At 41.3% G+C, this 23,531-nt stretch overlaps 1 protein-coding gene across 2 annotated transcripts in view; it reads right to left on the bottom strand.

Moving 5' to 3' along the window:
• LOC126284412 (serine/threonine-protein kinase BRSK2) overlaps window positions 1-23,531 on the bottom strand; it is a 1,848,446-nt gene that overhangs the window by 185,558 nt on the left and 1,639,357 nt on the right. For both annotated transcript variants that reach the window (XM_049983324.1, XM_049983325.1), the window contains 2 exons: window positions 15,611-16,222; window positions 2,165-2,259 (listed from right to left, as the gene is read on the bottom strand). In XM_049983324.1, the coding sequence (XP_049839281.1) occupies window positions 2,165-2,259; window positions 15,611-15,701 (186 nt within the window). In that variant the 5' untranslated portion in view covers window positions 15,702-16,222. The remainder of the gene's footprint in view (window positions 1-2,164; window positions 2,260-15,610; window positions 16,223-23,531) is intronic.

The following is a 23,531-nucleotide window of genomic DNA, read 5'->3' on the forward strand; positions in this document are numbered from 1 at the left end:
TGGACATTGCACCACAATGCAGACACAAATCTGACTACAGCAAACAGACCTGTCAGTGGCCAGACAGTCAATTCATAATTTTGTTGGAAAAAAGAAAGGGGGGGGGGGGGGGAGCACAAGGGAGGTTCAAACACAGATCTCCCACTTTGCAGTTGAACACTGTGACCACACAACCATTTGACTCTTGAAACTTACTAAGTGCTGCTTAGGTTGAGCTTGGTTCATACATTTTCTGATTTTGCTTCTTTTATCATAGTTCAGTACAGCTCCTGGCTGTTTTCATGCTTGACCTGTGTTCAGTTTTTGATGGACTGTCCACTGGGCCATCTTACCATTAAATCTGTGGAAGGTGTGATGGGGAGTTTTTCTTGTCAGTGGCAGTGGAGAAGCAGTCTTTCTACAGATGTAATCACACATACTACAGGCTAAATGGCTGAGGCCTTGGAAAACGAAAGGCACAAACTTTTTTTTGTGGAGTGGATGTCTGTAGACTCAAATCAATCATAACCATAATTAATTAAACATGTCATATAAATACACAGAACTGCAAGGTAAGTCATATTTATTTTGGACAAGATCCCATAAGTTAGTAAAATTGTGATTATTATTGCTATTGTTACCCCTTCCCTTCAAGTAAGAATTTACTATGAATGTTGAACTTTTGTTGATAATTATGTCCACAGGGTGTAACAAGTAGTTGTGACAGGTAAGAACCAAACTACCATTTTGTACTTTTCTGTAGGTGAATTGAATAGTTCTCATGTAGCACTGAAAAAATCCACAAAAATTTTGTGGTGTATAACTTCATGTACTTCCAGGATGGAACATACTCATGAAGACCTTATTTACTGTAGCAGCAGGCATTATTAGTCTATCTAATGAAGTGTCATCTAACATTAAAATGTATACTTCTGTAAATTATACTTTCCCCACTGTTGTCTACTTCACGCATTAGGCCTAGTACTCCTGAGTTCACCTTTTACTCTGTTGTATTATTCAAGGGAGTGCCATAAATAACTTTCCCATGGTTTATACAGAACTGTTCCCTGGTAATTCAGTCTCTCTGTTTGATGTCCACTCAACTGACTTCAATCCATGCAAAGTTTTCCTTTGGGTACCTACAGTCTAAGGTGCTGGACATAGCCTGGGACACACACACACAAAAAAAAAAAAAAAAAAAAAAAAAAAAAAAAAAAAAAAAAAAAAAAGAGCCATTTTTGAAAATGTGAAACTTGTGCCTGAAATGTAAAAACGATTCATGTCACTCCCTATACTTTCAGTAGTGATTTGAAATGTCAGTTTCCCCCAACTGTTAACAGATTTGACCTTCACAGAAAGATAAATAAGAAAAACATTAGTGTTTTAATTATGAAATATTTATCATAATACAAGTTATTGCTCTGTTTACTTTGTTGAAATATCAGTTTAGGTTTACTCTTACTTATATTTTAAAACATACATACACACATACACAATCCACTGATAAACATGTTACGTTGTATTACTTTGATCATAAACTACTGTAGGAACAATAACTTTTCTGTAAGTACTGTTGTGTGGATGTTTTGTTGATCATATGATGCTTTTAGTGGTTGCACGAAGCTAAATGTCTGTAAAATTTGAATGTTACAGAGATCATAACTTTGCACAAGACCAATTTGGTGTATTATTTTTCATTCAAATTCATTCCAAGCATGCAAAAAGTTACTTTGGTGTTTCACATATGCCTATAAATAGTTTGTGTACTACTTGCTTACTTAACACAGGTGATACTGTAGGACTATGAATTAGGAAAAGTGACAGACTTAAGACAGAATACTATCACAGTATAAATAAGAATATTGGTTAAACTTGAAATGTTTGTACAATACTAATAAACTATATCAGTCAGAAGAGATTCACATACACCACAAATGCTTGTGGCTGCTGAGGAACTGGTCAAATTACTAAGAACAACTAAAAAATATATATATATCAGAGATTGTTGCATAATAACTGCCATGAACTGTCTATCTGTGATAGAAAGAGGACCCCAATCACAAAGTGGAAAAACTTAAAATATTACTGGTGCTGATGGCATATAGCAACTACAAGAATAATGCTTACACCACACCACAGTTGTGACTGAAGTATATCAGTAGAATTACTATATTTGTTTGCTTACCTTCATAAGCACGGACTCACTCAGTTTCTCTCTGTTGATGATTTTGATAGCTACCTTCTTGCCCATAACACAGTGAACACCAAGTTTAACCAGACCTAAGAGCAGCGAATAATAAATTTTCAGCATATATTCAAAAATATCCAAGACACAAAACATGGTAATATTGTAAGATGAGAATGTAATAAAATTTCAATTTTGTTGTAAGTCATGTAATTCCTTGTATGACTCTCTTTTAAATTACTAACAACAATGGATACATATGGGTCTCAGAAAAAAGAATTAATCACCTCCCCTCCTTTAAGATGGGAGACACTAGTACATTAAATCGGTAGGCTACAGTATTGATTAGAAATGTCTCTCAGATCTAAAAGCAGTGATAGGATGACAACAGCACTCTCACAAAAGTCAGACCACTGATACAATTGCCCCCACCCCAAATACTTGGAAGAGCAGAACATGGAAGCTTGAGCAGTAATGTACCTATTTGCTTGAAATGTACATTGTATTTAACAGAACTAAAACATACTGACATCACTAATTAATCAGTTGATGTAGAAGTAGATAAAATAAAGCAATCACATTGTATTCCCTGAAAAATGAATCTCTTTAAAAGGCTCATATTTAGCCACTGTTGGTAGAATGATGTTGTACCGAAGATTAATGTAAACAATATGAATTTTTTGGCAAAATTATCAAAAGCATAGATTGCGGTTTACCATACAGAGGAGATGTTGATGCAGATCGGCAGAACAAATTTTTAAAGAAGTAAGCTTTTGGCCCAACGGCCTTCTTCTGAATTAGACAACATACATAATCACATTCAAGCAAACAAAACTACACACATTACTCTGTCCCTGGCTATTGAGGCCAGACTGCAAGCAACAGCACACAATGAGTTAAACAATCTGGGTGGTGTAAGTAAAGAGGGGGCTGGAGTGGGGAGGGGGACGGATAGCATGGTGAGAGTGGGGAATAGTAAAGCGCTGTTTGTGAGAGCATACAGGGATGAGGAGAAATAAAAAGACTGTGGGGCATAGGTGGATAGAAGGCTTTGTAGCGATGGAGTGAGAACAGGGAGGGGCATAGGAGGGTGATGGACAGAGACTAATGAAGGTTCATACTGGGAGGGTTATGGGAACATAGGCTACACTGAAGGGAGAATTCCTGATTGTACAATTCAGAAAAGCTGGTGTTGGTAAGAAGGATCCAGATGGCACAGGCTATGAAGCAGTCACCGAAATTAAGAATGTTGTGTTGGACAGCATGCTCAGCAACTGGGTGGTCCAGCTGTTTTCACAGTTTGTTGGTGGCCACTCATGCAGACAGACTGCTTGTTGGTTGTCATGTCAAAGTAGAATCCATCACAGAGTTTGCAGCTTAGTTTGTAGATCACATGACTGGTTTCACAGGTAGCCCTGCCATTGATGGAACAGCTGAATCCTGTGACTGGACTGGAAAAGGTGATAATGGGAAGATGTATGGGACAGGTATGTTACAAGGATACAAGCCATGAGGGGAACAGCATGGGAGCAGGGGTTGAGTAGGGATGGATGATGACGTTGTGTAGGTTCAGTGAACAGCAAAATACCACTGTTGGAGGAGTGGAAAGAAAGAACATTATTCATTTCAGGGCACATCAAGAGGTAGTTGTAACCATGACAGAGAATGTGATTCAGTTGCTCCAGTCCTGGGTGGTACTAAGTCACAAGGGGAATGCGTTTCTCTGACTGAATGGTGGGACATCAGGAGATGGTGAGCGACTGGAGAGATGAGACATGGAAGATCTGTTTCTGTACAAGTTTGGGATGGTAATTACAGTCTGTAAAGACCTCAATGAGACCATCGGTATATTGCAAGAGAGATGCTCAACATTACAGATGCAACAGCCATGGGCATCTAGGCTGTATGGAAGGGGCTTCCTTGTATGTAATGGGTGGTTGGTAGGTTTGATATGGACAGAGGTACTGATGTAACCATCTTTGAGGTGGAGGTCAATATCAAGGAAGGTGGCCTATTGGGTTGAGGAGGACCAGATGAAGCAAATGGGGGGGGGGGTTGAGGTACTGGAGGAATGTAGGTAGGATGTCCTCACCATCAATCCAGATCATGATGTCATCAGTGCAGCTGAACCAGGTGAGAGGTTTGGGATTCTTGGGGTTGGGAAGGATTCCTCTAGATGGCTGGCATAGGCTGGTGTCATGCAGGTGCCCATTTCCATACTCTGTACTTTTTTTGTAAGTGATACCTTCAAAGGAAAAGTAATTGTTCCTGAAGATATAGTTGGTCATGGTGACCAGGAAGGCAGTCACAGGTTTGGAATCTGTTGGGTATTGGGAAACGTACTGCTCAATAGCAGCAAGGCTGTAGGAATTGAGGATGTTAGCATAAAGGGGATGTGCCATCAACAGTGATGAGCAACACACTGTGTGGTAAAGGAACAAGAAGCGTGGAGAATTGCTGGAGGAAATGTTTGATGTCTTTTATATAGGAGGGTAGGTTGTGGGTAATAGGCTGAAAGTGTTGGTCGACAAAAGCAGAGATTCTCTCAGTGGGGGCAAAGTAAATGGCCACAATGTGGCATTCTGGGTGTTTGTATTTATGGACTTAAAAAAGTATGTAGAAGACAGGAGTGCAGTGAGTGGTAGGGGCAAGGAGAAAGGGAGACTTCAAGAAGAGGTCCTGGTATGGAGCTAAGGATTTGAGGAGAGACTGGGTATCCTACAGGATTTCTGGGATCAGATCACTGAGGCAGGGTTTGTAGTTGGTGGAACCTCTGTCAGTAAGTGGGATTATAAGATCAGGACCAATTTTTAGGTTGTGGATTGCAGTTATCTGTAAGGTTAGCTGGCCATGTTGAGGTAGCCTGATGGTGAGGCAAGATTTGAGGCTAAGAAATCCTGGAAAGTTAATAGGGGGTGAATTGAGTGGTCCCAAAGTCTCGCCATCTGGCCTTAGAGGAGCAGTTCCCTTGTGACTCAGTACCATCCAGGAATGAAGCAACTGAATTACACTCTCTTTCAGGGTGACGACTACCATTTGTCATAACCTGAAAAGAGAAATGTCTTTCCCATTGTCCTTACCACTCTTCCCACAGTGGTATTCTGCTGCCCACAACACCTACAGAGTATTGTTGTCCATCCCTAGTTAGCTCCTGCTCCCAACACCTTGCCTCATATCTCATATTCCTGTAATAGACCTAGATGCAAGACAAACATAAGCTGCAACCATTGTGCTGCATTCTACATGAGCATGACAACCAACAAGTTGTCTGCCAGTGAAGTTTTTTGTGAGAGAGTCATTGCATAAAAAATTCTCAGTTTGCCTGTAATGTCAAATTCAGATTAAATTCCAATCTTTCAGTGATATCCCCCATCTTCATCAGGGACTGAAACTGATAGTCATGAATTAGCAAGGTTCCCTGTTTTATACCCACAGGTTGGCATTCAATTGACTGGATTACATCATGATGGCATGTACAGAGGTGGTGCATTCTACGTAGAGTGCATCACATGTATAAGTGCCATCATGACATAATCAAACTTATCAGATGCCTTCCTCTGGGAAAAAAATGTGAGAACTTTAACAGTTCACGACAGTCAGTTTTAGTCCCTGATGAAAACACTGGAGGATCTCATTGAAAGCATTGAATTTTATCCGAATTTCACATCACAAGTGTAAAGGGAAATTTTTATGCAGTAAGTTATCTGTCTGCATGAATGGACACCAACAAACTGTGGCCAAGAAACAGCTGGACCACCCAGTTGCTAAGTACACTGTCCAACACACCATTCTTCATTTCAATGACTGCTTCACAGCCTGTGGCATCTGGATTTTTCTTACTAATAGCAGCTTTTCTGAATTTCACAGGTGGGAACTCTCCCTGCGATATATCCTAAATTCCCATAACTATCATGGCCTCGGCCTTTGTTAGTCATTGTCCTTCAACCACCTATCACCTTATATGTGAAGAGAGTAACTGTTCTCAAAAGAACAGATAGCATTGATGACCATGCGGCTTCTCTAGAATAAATGATAATTAATTGAAACCCTCAGCTGCCGACAGGTGTTGTTGATATGCCTCGATGGGGACAGCTGAAAATTTGTGCCCCGACTGGGACTCAAACCTGGGATCTCCTGCTTACATGGCAGATGCTCTATCCATCTGAGACATCAAGGACAGAGATGAATAGCACAACTGTAGGGACTTATCCCTTGCACACTTCCAGTGAGACCCACATTCTCAACTGTCTTACGGGAATCGTCATCTTAGTGTGCGCAAGTAATGAGTGGATGGCCAAATATCTATCAGGTACATTACGTATGTAGATTGTGGACAGTTCGGAATGTGGGTCTCATGGGAAGCATGCAAGGATAAATCCCTGCAGTCACGCTATTCATCTGTGTCCTAAGTGGCTGAGATGGATAGAGCATCTGTCATGTAAGCAGGAGATCTCGGGTTCAAGTCCCAGTCAGGGCACACATTTTCAGTAGTCCCCATCGAGGCATATCAACAACACCTGTCAGCAGCTGAGGGTTTCAATTAATTATCACCTATCACTTTCCCTGTTCTCACTCCATCACTATACAGCCTTCTCCTCCACCTATGCTCCCACAGTCATTTTACTTCTCTTTTGACTTCTCTTCTTTTCCACTTCCCCAATCTCTACCTAATCTCCTGACTGCACCTTGCTGCCTTACCCTCACACCATCTTGTCCCTGGATGTTCCCATAAGGAGCACTTTACCGTATCCCACACTTACCTTGCTATCCTCCCACTCCCCATCCCAGCCCCCTCATTACCCCAACCACCCAGACTGCTTCTTCCACCATACGCTGTTGCTTGCAGCCTGTCTTTGGCAGCCAGAGACAGTGGTCACTTGTGCATGTGAGCCCTGTTTACAAGTATTTGTGTATGTACATAGTTCAATTCAGAAGAAGGCCTTTTGGCCTGAAGCTTACTTATTTAGCTGTCCTTTTTGTTGTGCCTGTCTCAAAGTTAACATCTCCACTATATGTTGAGTAGTAATTTATCCTTCTTGTAATACTGTTATAATTCATACTGGACTTCCCATTGATTAAATTTTTGACAAACATTTTTAAAAGCTGTGGTCACTTAAAATGGAGTTGTAAGTAATACATTATGTAGCTGCTGTTTTCTTTAAACTGACATTGTAGTATAATTTTAAATGCTTTTTGTGTACTCAGTGTGGCAGAGATAACAATTAGCTTCCACTGTCTGTCAGCATGCATTGTGGTAGAAGTTCTGTGCTCTGTGCCCATTTTGTTATGCTGTAACTTTTAGAATGGAAATGGGAAAACAAGAGCCTTTTATGGATAAGAAACTAGAATGTAATTTGTGTTATATAGTTATTCTCTTGCTAATTCAATAAAATGAGTTGCAATTATTTAAAAGGTGTCTGAATTGTGAACCAGATTAGTTTCATTTGCAGTATATACAAGGTGAGGTGATAGTAGCGTATTTTGTTAGGAATCAATGTGAAGTGATATAAATTTGTCGAGTTTCTTATTATGATTTGTTTATCCATATTAATGAGCATAAGCATCTTGCTGGTGATAGGAATTTTTCTGAAGGGGCCTAGCAACCACAGCCTGTAGCTTTGGACTGGACCATGTTTAGGACAACTTTTATTTCATTTTTCAAAATTCAATATTACGACTGCTAGCACTTTGCCAATAATAGTACTGTGCCTGGCACAATATGGGGTTTCCATCCATAAGTCTGTGAGACTTGTGCTTATGGGTAAACTTTTAATATTTATAGCAAACCTTGGCAATTTTCAACTGGAGAGAAGCCCAACAAATATTAAAATATTTTGACAGCAAAGTTTACTGAAGTTGTTGTTGACAATGTGCCAGATGAAAAAGCTACACCAAGCATTTTCTTTCAATGCCCTTATGGCAGCACAGCCTCTACAATCAAAATGCAATCTACAAATAATATAGGAATAGAGGTGGATGTCAAAAAATGTGCTGAGGACAGTAGCAGACATTAAACTCAATGGCAATAACTTACACAGTTACATTTAATCATTTAAATTATTCCACAGAAATTTTAATGGAAGTGATGCAAAACTGAAAGAAAACCTTTGGTACTGCAATACCAATAATCAATAATGGAGTGAAAGACGTACAAATTATAAAACACAAGACAGGCATTATTAGGTTAATACAGGAAGAATAATTCATAAACTAAATAACTAAAGCACATCAAATGGAAAATATTGACAATAAAAATGAGTAGATATAAATACTGAATGCAAACCTGAAAGAAAACCTTTGGCACTGCAATACGAATAATCAATAGTGGAGTGAAAGACATGCAAATTATGAAACATAAGACAGACATTATTAGGTTAATATGGAAGAATAATTTATAAAGTAAATAACTAAAGCACATTAAGCAGAAAATATTGACAATAAATATGAATAGTCATAAATATTAATCTGCCTACTTCCATAACAAGAAACAAATATGGATCATGAAGAAGCTGTATACAAATGAAAAATAATAAAGAAAAGAAGCTGCTCAATGTGTAAAGTAAAAAGGAATAGTTTACTGCTCAGAGAAACCTACATAAAGCCAATGGAGAAAACTGAGTGTTTTTTTAGTTAAAATACATGTGAATAATATCTCATTTAGGGATTCTTAAAATGTCATTCATCCTTTGTTCCGTATGTAAATGGAATACAGTGCTATGATAAATATTTTTTGCCATTCACTTCACCGTGGTTTTCAGAGGACAGATATATGTCTATATTTTAAGACTATTGAGACACTCAACTCACTTACTTTTGTTGCATACCCATACAATTCACCAAAACATGTCATGAAATACATCCATGGTCTAGGGAATCATCTTTGACTGGTAATTAGAACATCCTGGATCCCAGGTTCAGACCACACAACCGCTTAAATTCTGAATGAAAATTGTCAGAAACGTTGGTTGAAGGGACCCAGCATAAGAAGTCACTTTCATATTGCCAGCAGCCTTGTCAAAGAGGGCAGAGGATTGGACAGAGGTCCAGGGCACTCTCTTGCCCTTGGTGTGGGAAACTGTCCCTAAAAGGCACAAGAATTAATGGCAGCTATCAGAGGAGCCAAGCGAGGCTGGACTTCCTCAGTTTTCTGTATTAGAAGTAGTAGTAGTAGTAGTAGCAGTAATTATTTTTTACAACAAACGTTTATGCAGTTTTGTCAGCAAGCAAGAAAGACAGTAGCTTGTATTGTTCCTTCTAAGCCACCAGCAGTAGAGAATAAGTCAAAGTGCAAAAGCTTAGCCCTAACTTAAAGCAGAAGGTGAAACAAAGCATACAGCAAAGAGGGTAGACACAAGCCAGACCACCTGTAAACATTCATTTGCTATGGTAATCATTACGTTGTGGCACAGGAGGAGGACACAGTGCAACCTCCAATACCCAGAACCACAAACAATCGACAAGGTTGAGAGACATTAACATCTGAGAATACAGTGATCTTTACAAGCAAGGAGAAAAGTAGTTCACAGATGCATCAGTAGAAGGAGGATAAGCAGCCAGTTGAGCATGAAGTTCAGGCTGTATACAGAATGCGAGCAGGAAGAAAAGTTTTACCTCGGCACTCCTACATTCCAGACACCTCAGCAGCCAACCAACTGCAGTAATGTGAACAGCAAATAAGGCTATGGGCACTGACTGTGGTACGTAGTGAGACACCTTGATCAACAACAGGACAATGAAGAGAAGTGTTCTTCATTGCTGGAGTTGCATTTATCCTACGTGTCCAGAGGTTCCAGGCATACCAGAGTTCCAGAAGAAGATTTTTACAGTTGGAAGAGAAGAAACAGCAGCCACGATCTCCAGAGAGTCACCACATTCAAAAAGAGGGGGGGGGGGGGGGGGGCTACTGCGACGATAGTTGAGACAGATGAGAAGTTCACCACTATTGTTTGTTCTTTGTAATTTGCTTGTTGTAATAACTTAGTGTTCACCAAAGTGATAATAAAGATTTGGTTTCTGGGTACAACATGAATCTATTAATCCAGTTATTTCAGAGAGTAGTGCACTGCTACAATATCACTGCTGGAAACAGGAGAGGGGGGTACAAGCTGCCTTAAACCATGTTGCTGTGTACCTCCATGACATGGGAGGCCTGAGCTGTGGTGCTGCCTCTCTAGGTTTCCCTTATTTTAGTTAATCCATGTGTCACAAATGTGGATGAAGTCCAACCTTGTACAAGTACTGATGTAATGCTTTTGAGCATTACTTCCTTGTATGAACTTTTGTTTTTGAGGAAATGTGAAACTCAGTGACATGAAATTTTGAAGAAAGGATGTCCAACACTGGTGTCGCATCTTCTTCAGACAGATAAATTCAATATATCTGCATTCCAAACTTGTATGAGCAGCACAAGTGGTTATGTGCTAGTCCTACAAAAAGAAAATTATTCTGCTGGCCATGTTTGCTCTTAAGCACAAGAAAAACAGTATTGTCTGCTGAGAGTTTCAGTGACATGAAGAATCTGTCTAGAGGATGTGCATGGCATGCTTCCTCTAAAGATCATCTCAGTAGTTTTATTTCAGTTAAAGAAATATCCAAAGAAGTGTTTGGATTTTCAGACCTACTTAATGAACATCACAAACCAATGAAAATTTGACACAACAATGTAGTGAAAGCTAATAGAGAGATTATGAAAATTCTAAGTGATGTCACAAGTATTTCATGAAATTAGGAGCTGGCTTTCAAAGGTCATGATGAGACAGAAGAATCCCTGAATCTTGAATTTTTCTGAGTCATTTTTAAACTTGCCATAAGCAGAAGCAAAGATTTGAAATAATACTGAAAGCAAATGGGCTATTTCTGGGATTTTCAAAAAATATACAGAATGAACTGACTGAATGTATAAATGAGTCAACATTTGAATATATATATATATATATATATATATATATATATATATATATATATATATATATATATATATATATATATATATATATATTCAAGTTCGGGTAGAACCTCATTTATGTCTGCATTGTGGACAAAACAATGTGTTTTGGACAAGTCACAGTGGCTCTATTGTTGTGTGGCTGGTGGACTGCAACAGTGCATTCACAAACATTTTCTTGATTTGCATGATGTTAGCCAAGATAGAACTACTGGTGCTTTATTCACTGTGCTGTGTGGCGTTTTTCAGAATTATGGTATGAAGAACAAACTGGTGTCACAAACTTGTGATGGTGCTTCCAGTCTGGTGGAAGAATTAAATGGTTTTAAAGCTATGGTCCATAAAATTGCTTCCCAAGCTCTTTCTACTCACTGTCTGGCACATTGCTTAGATTCAATTTTGCACCAGAATTGTTCTCGTATACAACAAGTAAGGATTTTTTCCTTTGCACTCCAGGATATTCCTGCTTTCTTTCACCAGTCTTCCAAACAAACAACAATTCTAGACAGTATTGTTGGTAAACAAATTCCTCCCAACAGTGAAATGAGATGGAACTGTACTATGAGAATAACATCTGTCATTCTTAAAAACCATTTGTAGATAATTGAGGTTTTAAATGAGTTAAATTGTCAGTAGAGACTCTGTGATTTCAAAACTATCCCCATAGACTTTGACTGTGTTTTTCTTCTCTCTGTTTGTCAAAGCATATGCTTTTGAAAATTCTTCAAAAGAATATCAGTGATGCACAGTTTTGCAATGAGGGTGTCTCATAGTGCATAGCCCATACAAGAAACTTAAGATTGTTTTAATTTCATGACATGTTTGGTTAATCTGCAACCTGAAGCTTCCATTAGTAGAGCTGGTATGATGGATGAATACATTGGCAATTCATTGATGTCAAAATACAGACAGACACAGTTAAGGCACTGGATAATATTGTAATGCAACTGGAAATAAGATTTTCACACTGTAATCAACAGCTCTTCCTTAAATTCAGTGATACTACTCATTTCACCAATTATGCTCAGCATTTCCCAATAGATGGTGTGGTTTCAGTATTTCAAAAGTATGGTGCATCCTTTAGTTGCTTGCATTTGCATGTAGAAGTGGAGACCATATTTTCTTCCCAGCACATAAAGTTTGGGAGATGTAATTGAAAGAATGACTGAAAATGAAATGGACCATATTCTTCAAGAATCTTTCAAACTATTTTTTCTAAATGCTACCATTCCTGCAACAAGTGCTTCAGTTGGAAGAAGGTTTTTTTTTGTCTTAAATGTGTAAAAATATATTTGAGGAACAGTGCAGCTCAGAATCATTTATCAGCTCTTGCTTGTACCTCAACTGAAAAACCAGTACTGCAAATACTTCAAAGACAAAACACATAGTATGACAACATTGTCAAAAGATTTGGGAAGGATGAGGGTTAAGGATTATGAAGTTAACTTGTTTTACAAGTGACAATGCTCAAATGCCCAGTTTACCAGTTCATTTGTAAATAGAAGTTAGTGCCATTATTATTATTATAATTCTTATTAATATGACAGTAGTGGTAGTATTAGTAGTAGCAGTTGCTGTTGTTGTTATCTTAGTAGTAACAGTAGTAGGTGTGGTGGTCATTAGGAAGACTAGGCATCCCCGGAATTTAGAACCATAATCCGCCACTCGAAAGAATCAGTAATATTCAACGGTACGACAATGCACAAGGTAATGGAAACCTCTGCTCCTTAAACATACATATAGTGTACCAACAGGATTTGTGGCTTATAACTGAAAAGTATGATGATCTCTAAACTGCAAAGATTCTGGACTAGTTCCCCATTTGGATCTCCAGGAAGGGACAGCCAAGGGGGAGGAGACCTTGAGAAAAAGGTTGAAGGGTAACATACTATGAGTCCATAGCATTCTATGAGTCATAACATGCATAAGTGTATGTACAGGAATGCAGCACTAGAAAGCTGAGAAACTCGGACTGTTAGTTGCATCAAGTTCACAGTCTCACGCCAATGTAGTGGCCTTTCCTGAACTGAGAACATTCTTTATGAATGCAGAGAATTCACCAAAAATGTAACACAAGGTGTAATAAATTCAAAATAAAGAAAGTAAATATGCTTTTGGAGTTCAGTGGCAGAGACAGTGGAGATTATCCTCACAGTTAAGAAAGCCACACTGAGTGAAATGTGTGATACTTTCAAGAAGGCTTTTCACATGTATTCAGTTAGAAGAATTCAAACTGTTTGATTTTTTGATAATCTTTTGATACTAAAATTTTGCCTTTGTGAAAGTTTTGTGTCAGAAATTATATCCAGTGTACATCTACAAAATAATTCATAATTCACTGTGTTGTTAAAACAACACGGCTTTAGTACATTTATTTCTCCAAGCTAGAGCAATTACCTTAAGGAAAATGATGTCAAGAATAGTCCTCTGAAGTCCTAGAGAATAAGATGTTTCCAGCTGAGATCACTTTATATAATGAGTTCTGGAACAATGGTTACAATACTGTTTCTGCATCTAGTGTTGTGTGGAATTACTACCTTTTGCAAGCTGTTGAGACCTGAAGTGACTTGAATGAAATTAGCTTGCTAAGTGTTTCTGCAGACAGATTATTGAATTTCTGTAATCAGTTAGTACAAAATTTTGGACTAAGTGGAAATATTACAATGTAAAACGAAAGAAATGACATGAATATTAATGGTAGAGGCCTGCTTATATTTATGGCAAATGCATCATGTTGGCAAAGTTCAGATACACATTGGCTCACATTTTACATATGTTTTACATAGATATCAAACCACCCCTAACTGCAAAATCCTGTGACTTTAAAAGTTTTGCCATGAGGCATCAGGACATTTGGAGAGGCAGGTGTTAACTGCTGCTGCCTTTGCTTGATGTCAGACATTAAATATTACTCTCTGTTAGACATTCAATAGAAGTGTAGGCATATTGTGATATATACAAGTAAAAGCTTTGGAAAGATGAGAAAATATCAATGGCTGTAATCCTCATGCTTAAGGATTCCAAACAGTTATTTGTGATGTGAAGAATACGGTCCACTATGGAGATAACTTTTCAGATGTTAACGATAAAATTGTGATTTTCTTATGTTAGATCTGGCTAGAAGGAAGAGAGGAATATAACTTGTGGGTTTTAGGATATGCTACATCACCTGCTTTGTTAAGTGATTTTTAACCAATATATGAGGCTAAAATTTTGGTTCCTGAACTACAGCGAGTTTTTGTGAGCTTGTCAAAAATTTGTTCTACATCTTGTCAAAAATCTTCTTTAATATAAATACAACAACTTCCTATTTTAATTAATATTTTGCGGCATATAGCTAATAGGTAATGGGGAACAATATTTCAGAAAGCACTACCGTCATTTAAGGAATCAATGCAGTCTGATTACCTTGAGATGTTTTAAGGAGAGAATCATTAAAGGTTTCCACAGTTTCTCTGGTAAACTGCTCTTAGCCTATCGATATTCGGCACAATGGGTTACGGCGTGGGAATTTGTAAATATCCATAACTAACTCAATTAAAAGTTTGTTGTTTATACAAAATAGAAAGAACAATTCTGCCAGACAGAAGAAAACGAATGTGTGGAAAGGAAATGACAAGATACAAAGCAGATGGTCAAGGAATTGTAGTTGGCCGAAATGCATTTGTTCACTATGGATGTATGTTTTCAGAATTTCTAATACGGTATGAAGATATTCTGAGGTGAAGAACAGTGCATATCAAGTGCTGGCTATATTTCGCGTTGAGCTAATTTGCAGGTCTACCACCCTACTATAAACTCGAACTTTCTCTTTATTTATTCATTTTTTTTTTCATTTCTATTCATTTCTATTAGGCATAAATGAATGTCAAAACGGTAGCAGTTATATTTCACTCGGTACTTATTTGTCTGTCGCAGTAAAAGTCTATAGCGGCTGTCCTGATAATAATCGGCATCTATTTGGCAATAATAGAAGGAAACTCAGGAAAAATAAGCACTGGCGGTTTTATTGCAGGCTTTAAAGAATAAAAACGTATGAGAAGTAATTCTGAATATCTAGCGAATGTCGTTATTCACAGTACTGCTGCATATCGTCGAGTCGAGAACCATCTATGTGGGACGAGCTGAAATCCACTATTATTTTTCGTTACTTCTCTCCGCGCTGGCAGCAATTAAGACATTGCTGTATTGACATTTTGCGTTTCTTAAACAGGGTTGTAAACATCTATCGTAGAAGCTATTACACAACACTTTATATAACTAATAGGCAGGTACTTTTCAATAGTATCGGCGTTCTAGAGTGAATATTATAGCTTCCCAATGTGGCCCCTGCAGCGGCTCGGGAATGCAGCACACTTGGCACCAGCGCACGCCGGAATTGCCTAACTGGCAGGCGGAGAAGCATTCCGCCCATCGCCGAACGTCGCAAAGCGCCGGGAAACAGTGTGCTGGCAACGTCGCACGGGGGTGCACTACGTACGAAATACTGACACTGCGCTTACCTGTTTGGCCTTTTCCGAGTGTTTTCTCCAGCCTGAAGGGTCCAACATATTGCTGGTGCTCCCCAGAGTTGGTGTTATTTTCCTTTTGCATGTTTCCCTCCGTCGTGTGCGAGTCCCTTTCCGTTCTCCCGGACGATATATATTATAATTTTCCTGTCGCCACTGCAGTCCTGGATCCGGCGGCGATCTTGCCGCAGCGGCGAGGCTGCTGATTTCCCGGTGCGGCTCACTACTCACTGCACAGTCGTAGCGGCAGAGGCACACCACACGACACTACTCCGCCCTTCATGCCGACGCCGGCGGCCGGGGCGTCGCTCCGCGGCGTCGCGGCTGCTGCTCTCGTCGTCCACGGCCTACCCCGCGCCGTTCCCGGCTGTGAACGGGCGATCTCCGGGCCCGCGATCCACGTTCGCTCGCCATTTCCGCCAGCGCGCACTCAGTAGCTGTCGTCACCCGCTGGCGCAGGGTGCACGCCCGCCATCTTGGGGCTGCTGCCCCGCGGCGCATGCGCACTGAGCCGCAGGGGGCGCGGCAGGCGTCGCCGTCGGCTGTCCCGCACGCCTACCGATCTGCCCGCCTCGCTGCCCCTCAGTTCGCCGCCTGCCGCGCTACCTGCAACACACAAGCAGCGCGGGCGGTCTACACAACCACGATCATAGAACCACTGCGAAAAACACTGCTGGCGACCTAACTGCTCAACAGTTTTCCTCACCTTTCGCACGGTTATCGTGCGCACGTTTTCTCAATGATAGCTAAGCAAATGACGTCTTTGGCGACTAAACAAATCCTGTTTTACTGTGGTGCGCTTCTTAAGCGTTTTCAAGAAATTGAGATGCCAAGTTTTAGCAGCGTGTTGAATACCATACGAGAGCAGTAGCCTTCGAGAAGCTGCATAGAGTAACCAGCCAAGGCGGCAGATTAGAAGTCTGCACGTACTGTGGTCGAGTCACGTCATTTTCTTTTTTTTTTATCCTTCCACAAAGCAACTCTTTCACTACAATGAATCTTGATTTCTTCGGAAAGGAACTGTTACAGCAACAACAACAACAACAATAATAAAATAATAATCATCATTTTGGTCCATTTGTGGGCAGGTATAAACAAGATTTCATAGGGAATCGTGATGAACTTTCCAATTGTTTATCGGTACTTTCTTGCGCGAATCGTGATGACATTAGGAAGGACTGTACCTGTTTTGAATGGGGTACACTATATTTTCGATATGCGGGTCAAAGTATAGGTAAATAAATGTTAATCTTACCACGATTTCTTATTATACCTCGCCATTGGTCTACTACAATGAGTGTCATCATCATTATTGTTCCTTTCCACGGAAACACGATTAATTGTAGCGGCCCATGAGTCTATTGGAAGATTCGCAAACACAGATGTGAAGATACTTGAACGCACTACGGACAGAATTGTAATCTGCCGTCTTATCGTCGCTGCGCGACGGCTGGCACTCTCGTATGGTATTCAACACGCTCGTAAATCTTTGAATGTAGATTTACTATAAGCGCTTAAGAAGCGCAGCGTATTTCAGCAGAATTTGTTTCATCAATGTGTAACCCGTTGGTTGTATGATTTCGTTGTTAGTGAGCTGCAGCGTCTTATCAAAACATGTCTTAATCTCAGTTCGTCTGCGTTGGACTATGATTAGGATACTGCTATTGTGTAGAATATAAAGGACAAACTCAAACGCTAATTTATCCTTGATAATGATAGTTGAGTTCAGTGCCTGTAGATTGAATTACCTTGCAAAAACACAGCAATTTTTTGCATGCAGTAGCTTTACTTATGCAAAGAAGCGTTTTATATTTTCACCGGTCTTCAGTTGGCGTAAAACATTCACATGTTGTTGTCTTCTGTCGTCTTTTGTTCGAAGACTGATTTGATACAACCCTCCACGCTAGCGTATCTCTAGCAAGCCTATTCATCTCTGCATAACTATTGCAACCTACATTCATTTGGCAATGCTGGGAAGTGCGGGGGATACAAATTGTAGGGAAAGACCAAGGCTTAACTGCAGTAAGTAGGTTCAAATGGTCGTAGTTTTAAATAGTTATACAGGGACGAACAGGCTTGCAAGGAATACGCTCCGTGTAGAAGATCACAAAGATAGTTATCAAAGTTACAGAAAAAGTGTTCGTAGCTACATTTGTCATTAATCTGCCTTGGTTGGGGAATGAAGGACTGTCAGATTTTAATATCCGGTCGAGGGCTACGTTATTAGAGGTGCCGTGCCCTTCTAAAGAAACCATCCCTACAACTGCTTTAAGCGATCTACTGAAACCATGAAAAATCTACTTCTGACCAGCCGTAGGAGATTCGAACGCCACTGCTCCTTAACGCTAGAGCACTGTTTCAACCATCACGCCGTCTCGCTCGGTACTTCAGTCTGATTAACTGTTTTGAAATGAAAGCCGTCTCATTTGATCAACGCTACGTTCAAACAAAACTGACGCTACTAGTGTAGCAGACCCGAGGAATGGCTCTTCGCAGTATCCACACAGCACTAGCTCGCTGTTTAGAACGCACGTGTAAGAACAATCACATTGCAGTTCACATGGGCTATGTGAAGTTACGTTATATCAGCACAGTACCGACGGAGTTGCTAGGCAGGCACCCGCCAACGTTGCAAGGCGCTAAACTGTCCGAAAAGAACAAGTCAGTAAGGTGGTTTACGGGGAGAGATATGAGAGTTCTCTTCCCCTTGTGTTCTTATCATCTACCTCCTCTTTGCCCGCGACTGTCGTTCTCGCTTCCCGCGCCCGGGTTCCCGGGTTCGATTCCTGGCGGGGGTCAGGGATTTTCTCTGCCTCGTGATGACTGGTTGTTGTGTGATGTCCTTAGGTTAGTTAGGTTTAAATAGTTCTAAGTTCTACAGGACTGATGACCATAGCTCTTAAGCCCCATAGTGCTCAGAGCCATTTGAACCATTTGAACCCGCGACTGTAAACGTACATTGTTGTCGTAGTGTCACTTCTAATGTGTGGCTTCCTCAAAGTAGAATCATAAAAGATCGACTACTTCCGAACATATGTCTGTTGCTAACGTAGTTTATAAGGCAACAGTGCACTAGGTTCACACAGCTGCCATCTACACAGCCCGCTTACGTATAAGAGGCGATCGAAAAATTTCCGTTTGAGGGCGGTGCCGCAGCGCGTTTGCAACCCAGCGTGACTCCGATGAGGGTATAAAACACCGACACGTAAGCAAGGTGTTAGTGTGGCCTTCGCACGGTAACTTTTTGAGCGTCCCGTTACAACAATGGAGTTTTTGCTGCTATTTACGCTACTGGCCATTAAAAATTCTACACCAAGAAGAAATGCAGATGATAAACTGGTATTCGTTGGACAAAAATATTATACTAGAACTGACATGTGATTACATTTTCATGAAATTTGGGTGCATAGATCCTGAGAAATCAGTACCCAGAACAACCACCTCGGGCCGTAATAACGGCCTTGATACGCCTGTGTATTAAGTCAATCAGAGCTTGGATGCCGTGTACAGGTACAGCTGCCCATGCAGCTTCAACACGATACCACAGTTCATCAAGAGTACTGACTGGCGTGGTGTGATGAGCCAGTTGCTCGGCCACCATTGACCAGACGTTTTCAATTGGTGAGAGATCTGGAGAATGAGCTGGCCAGGAAAGCAGTCGAACATTTTCTATATCCAGAAAGGCCCGTACAGGACCTGCAACATGCGGTCGTGCATTGTCCTGCTGAAATGTAGGGTTTCGCAGGGACCGAATGAAGGGTAGAGCCACGGGTCGTAACACATCTGAAATGTAACGTCCACTATTCAAAGTGCCGTCAATGCCAACAAGAGGTGACCGAGACGTGTAACCTATGGCACCCCATACCAGTATGGCGATGACGAATACACGCTTCCAATGTGCGTTCACCGCGATGTCGCCAACATGGATGCGAGCATCATGATGCTATAAACAGAACCTGGATTCATCCGAAAAAATGACGTTTTGCCATCCGTGCACCCAGGTTCGTCGTTGAGTACACCATCGCAGGCGCTCCTATCTCTGATGCAGCGTCAAGGGTAGCCGCAGCCATAGTCTCCGAGCTGATAGTACATGCAGCTGCAAAAGTCGTCAAACTGTTCGTGCAAATGGTTGTTGTCTTGCAAACGTCCCAATCTGTTGACTCAGGGATCGAGACGTGGCTGCACGATCCGTTACAGCCATGCGGATAAGGTGCCTGTCATTTCGACTGCTAGTGATACGAGGCCGATGGAATCCGGCACGGCGTTCCGTATTACCCTCCTGAACCCACCGATTCCATGTTCTGCTAACAGTCATTGGATCTCGACCAACGCTAGGAGCAATGTCGCGATACGATAAACCGCAATCGCGATAGGCTACAATTCGACCTTTATCAAAGTCGGAAACGTGATGGTACGCATTTCTCCTCCTTACACGAGGCCTGTGTGGCCGAGCGCTTCTAGGCGCTTTAGTCTGGGCCCGCATGACCGCTGCGGTCGCAGGCCCGAATCCTGCCTCGGGCATGGATGTGTGTGATGTCCTTAGGTTAGTTAGGTTTAAGTAGTTCTAAGGGACTGATGACCACAGATGTTGGGTCCCATAGTGCTCACAGCCGTTTGAACTATTTGAGCCATCACAACAACGTTTCACCAGAAAACGCCGGTCAACTGCTGTTTGTGTATTAGAAATCGATTGGAAACTTTTCTCGTGTCAGAACGTTGCAGGTGTGACCACCGGCGCCAACCTTGTGTGAATGCTCTGAAAAGCTAATCATTTGCATATCACAGCATCTTCTTCCTGTCGGTGAAATTTCGCGTCTGTTTCACGTCATCTTCGTGGTGTAGCAGTTTTCATGGCCAGTTGTGTAGCTATGGTATTCTACGGTCTCAAAGTTCGGCGACAGGGTGCTGCAGCAAATAACGATGCCATCTGACCGAAAGTTTTCGATTTTTGACGGTTTATGACGTCTCGGCACTGAATCGAGATTGTCTGAGCCAGAGTGCTTCGAAGTAGTTGATACAGTGCTGGGAAAACTGCAACACCATCAAGAACAATGGTCGGCGGCAGCAGGTATTACACGTGCACATTGAGGGGCGGTAGTGTTAGGGACTCACCTGTCATGGTCATCAACAACTAGATGGAGCTCTGGATGCCTATCTGTGCACCCTGTGTTTCGACTCTGCTGATAGTAACTATGCTGAGTTTAGCGGTGCACAGTGTACGAGGTCTGTTCAAAAAATTCCCGATCTTTGTCCACAAAATTTTTAATTTTTACTCATCGTGCATGGTCTCCTTCGGAATACCCTTCTCCACAATTGTAACACCGCTCCCAATGCCGTTTCCACTTCCGGAAGCAGTCTTGTTACGCCTCTTCATGGATCACGCGAAGCGCCGTCTGTGAATTTTCTTTTGTCTCGTCTATCGTTGCAAATCTTCGTCCTTTTAACGGGATTTCCAACTTTGGGAATAAAAAAAATGTCCTCAGGGGTCAGGTCTGGTGAGTACGGAGGATGAGGCAGAACAGTGATTTCGTTTTTTGTGCAATAGTCACGTACCAACAGGAATGAATGTGCGGGTGCGTTGTCGTGATGCAAGGGTCATGAATTGGCTTTACACATTGCAGGCCGTTCCTTTCTCACATTTTCTCGAAAGAGTCGAAAAATTTCCAGATAACACCACAGATTAACTGTTTGTACCTGTGGCACGAAGGCATGATGAAGTAATCCTTCAAAGTCAAAGAAAACTATCTGCATGGCTTTGACTTTTGACCTAATCTGAAGAGCTGTTTTTAGTCTTGGAGAACCTTTTCTACATCTACATCTACATGATTACTCTGCAATTCACATTTAAGTGCTTGGCAGAGGGTTCATCGAAACACAATCATACTATCTCCCTACCATTCCACTCCCGAACAGCGCCCGGGAAAAACGAACACCTAAACCTTTCTGTTCGAGCTCTGATTTCTCTTATTTTATTTTGATGATCATTGGGCTCAACAAAATATTTTCGCATTCGGAAGAGAAAATTGGTGACTGAAATTTCGTAAATAGACCTCGCCGAGACGAAAAAGTCTTTTCTTTAATGACTTCCATCCCAACTCGCGTATGATATCTGCCACACTCTCTCCCCTATTACGTGATAATACAAAACGGGCTGCCCTTTTTTGCACCCTTTCGATGTCCTCCGTCAATCCCAACTGGTAAGGATCCCACACCGCGCAGCAATATTCTAACAGAGGACGAACGAGTGTAGTGTAAGCTGTCTCTTTAGTGGACTTGTTGCATCTTCTAAGTGTCCTGCCAATGAAACGCAACCTTTGGCTCTCCTTCCCCACAGTATTATCTATGTGGTTTTTCCAACTGAAGTTGTTCGTAATTTTTACACCCAGGTACTTAGTTGAATTGACAGCCTTGAGAATTGTACTATTTATCGAGTAATCGAATCCCAACGGACTTCTTTTGGAACTCACGTGTATCACCTCACACTTTTCGTTGTTTAGCGTCAACTGCCACCTGCCACACCATACAGCAGTCTTTGCAACTGATACTGGTCTTCGGATGACCTTACCAGACGGTAAATTACAGCATCATCTGCGAACAACCTAAGAGAACTTCTCAGATTATCACGCAGGTCATTTATATAGATCAGGAACAGCAGAGGTCCCAGGACGCTTCCCTGGGGAACACCTGATATTACTTCAGTATTACTCGATGATTTGCCGTCTATTACTACGAACTACGAACTGCGACCTTCCTTTTCTGACCCATTGTGACGATTGAACCTTGGTCTCAACTCTATAATAGTCGACTCATGTCTCATCAGCAGTCATGATTCTCTTACGAAATATCTCGTTCTCATTTGTGCGATCCAAAAGTTCTTGACAGATTGCGAGGTGAAGGTCTTTCTCGTCTTGACTCATGAGCCGTCCGACGAGGCGGCAACACGATGCATTGCAAGACGCTGTGTTATGATTACATGACATGATCCAACTGAAAACTTAAAGACTTTTGCAATCTCTCGGATAGTCAGTCTTCGATTGGCACGCACAGTTTCGTTGACGTTCCTGACATCAGCGTCCACAACGAGGGTCATCTTTAACTTCCGTATGGCCATTTTTTGAACCGTGTGAGCCCTTTTTAACACCGACTACAGCTAAAGCACTTATCACCGCAAGCTTCCTGAGTCATTTAGCGTGTCTCTGTAAAGGTTTTCTTGAGTTTCACGCCAAAATTTAAAGCAGACACGCTGCTCCTCTAACTCTGTCACTTCGAAATCCGCAAACTATGCGACACAACTTTCTATTCAATACAGCACTGAACAATAACTAACAGATATACGACAATGAAACTTCCGGCATTTACACATTAAACGCAGGCGTGTGCAGGGATGCCAACCGAATTTCTCTCCAACACACCGTTGGTTCGGAATTACTAATGTTACGAAATTTTTGAACAGACCTCGCATGTAACATTCATTCTGGGGTACAACGTTGCCCTACCAACGAATAAATACCCCTTTTGAACACCTTGAGCCATTTGTAAGGGATACCGTGGGACAGCGAGGAGCTGGGTGGACGCATCGACGGACTGATGCAAATGTTGGGCACAATGTATCGGTAGTGAGCTACTGCTTTCAGCAGTGGTCTTTGGAACATTCCCACACCTGTAAAAAGCTTTTGGACGTTCAGGTAATAAAGATGCATGTCATGATCGACACATTGTGCGAGCAGCGATGGCTGAACAGACATCATCCATGGACGAAATTCGTGCACACGGTGTAGCTACTGTATCATTATGGACCATTGGGAGACGTCTGCCTGATGCAGGATTAAGATCACGTACTCCTCTGCCCAGGCTACTGCTGACACCACGACAATGCAAACATGGCTACTCTGGTGCCGTCAAAGAGTGGACTGCA

This window comes from Schistocerca gregaria, chromosome 8 (genome assembly GCF_023897955.1).
Source record: "Schistocerca gregaria isolate iqSchGreg1 chromosome 8, iqSchGreg1.2, whole genome shotgun sequence".
NCBI classification, from domain to species: Eukaryota; Metazoa; Arthropoda; class Insecta; order Orthoptera; family Acrididae; genus Schistocerca; species Schistocerca gregaria.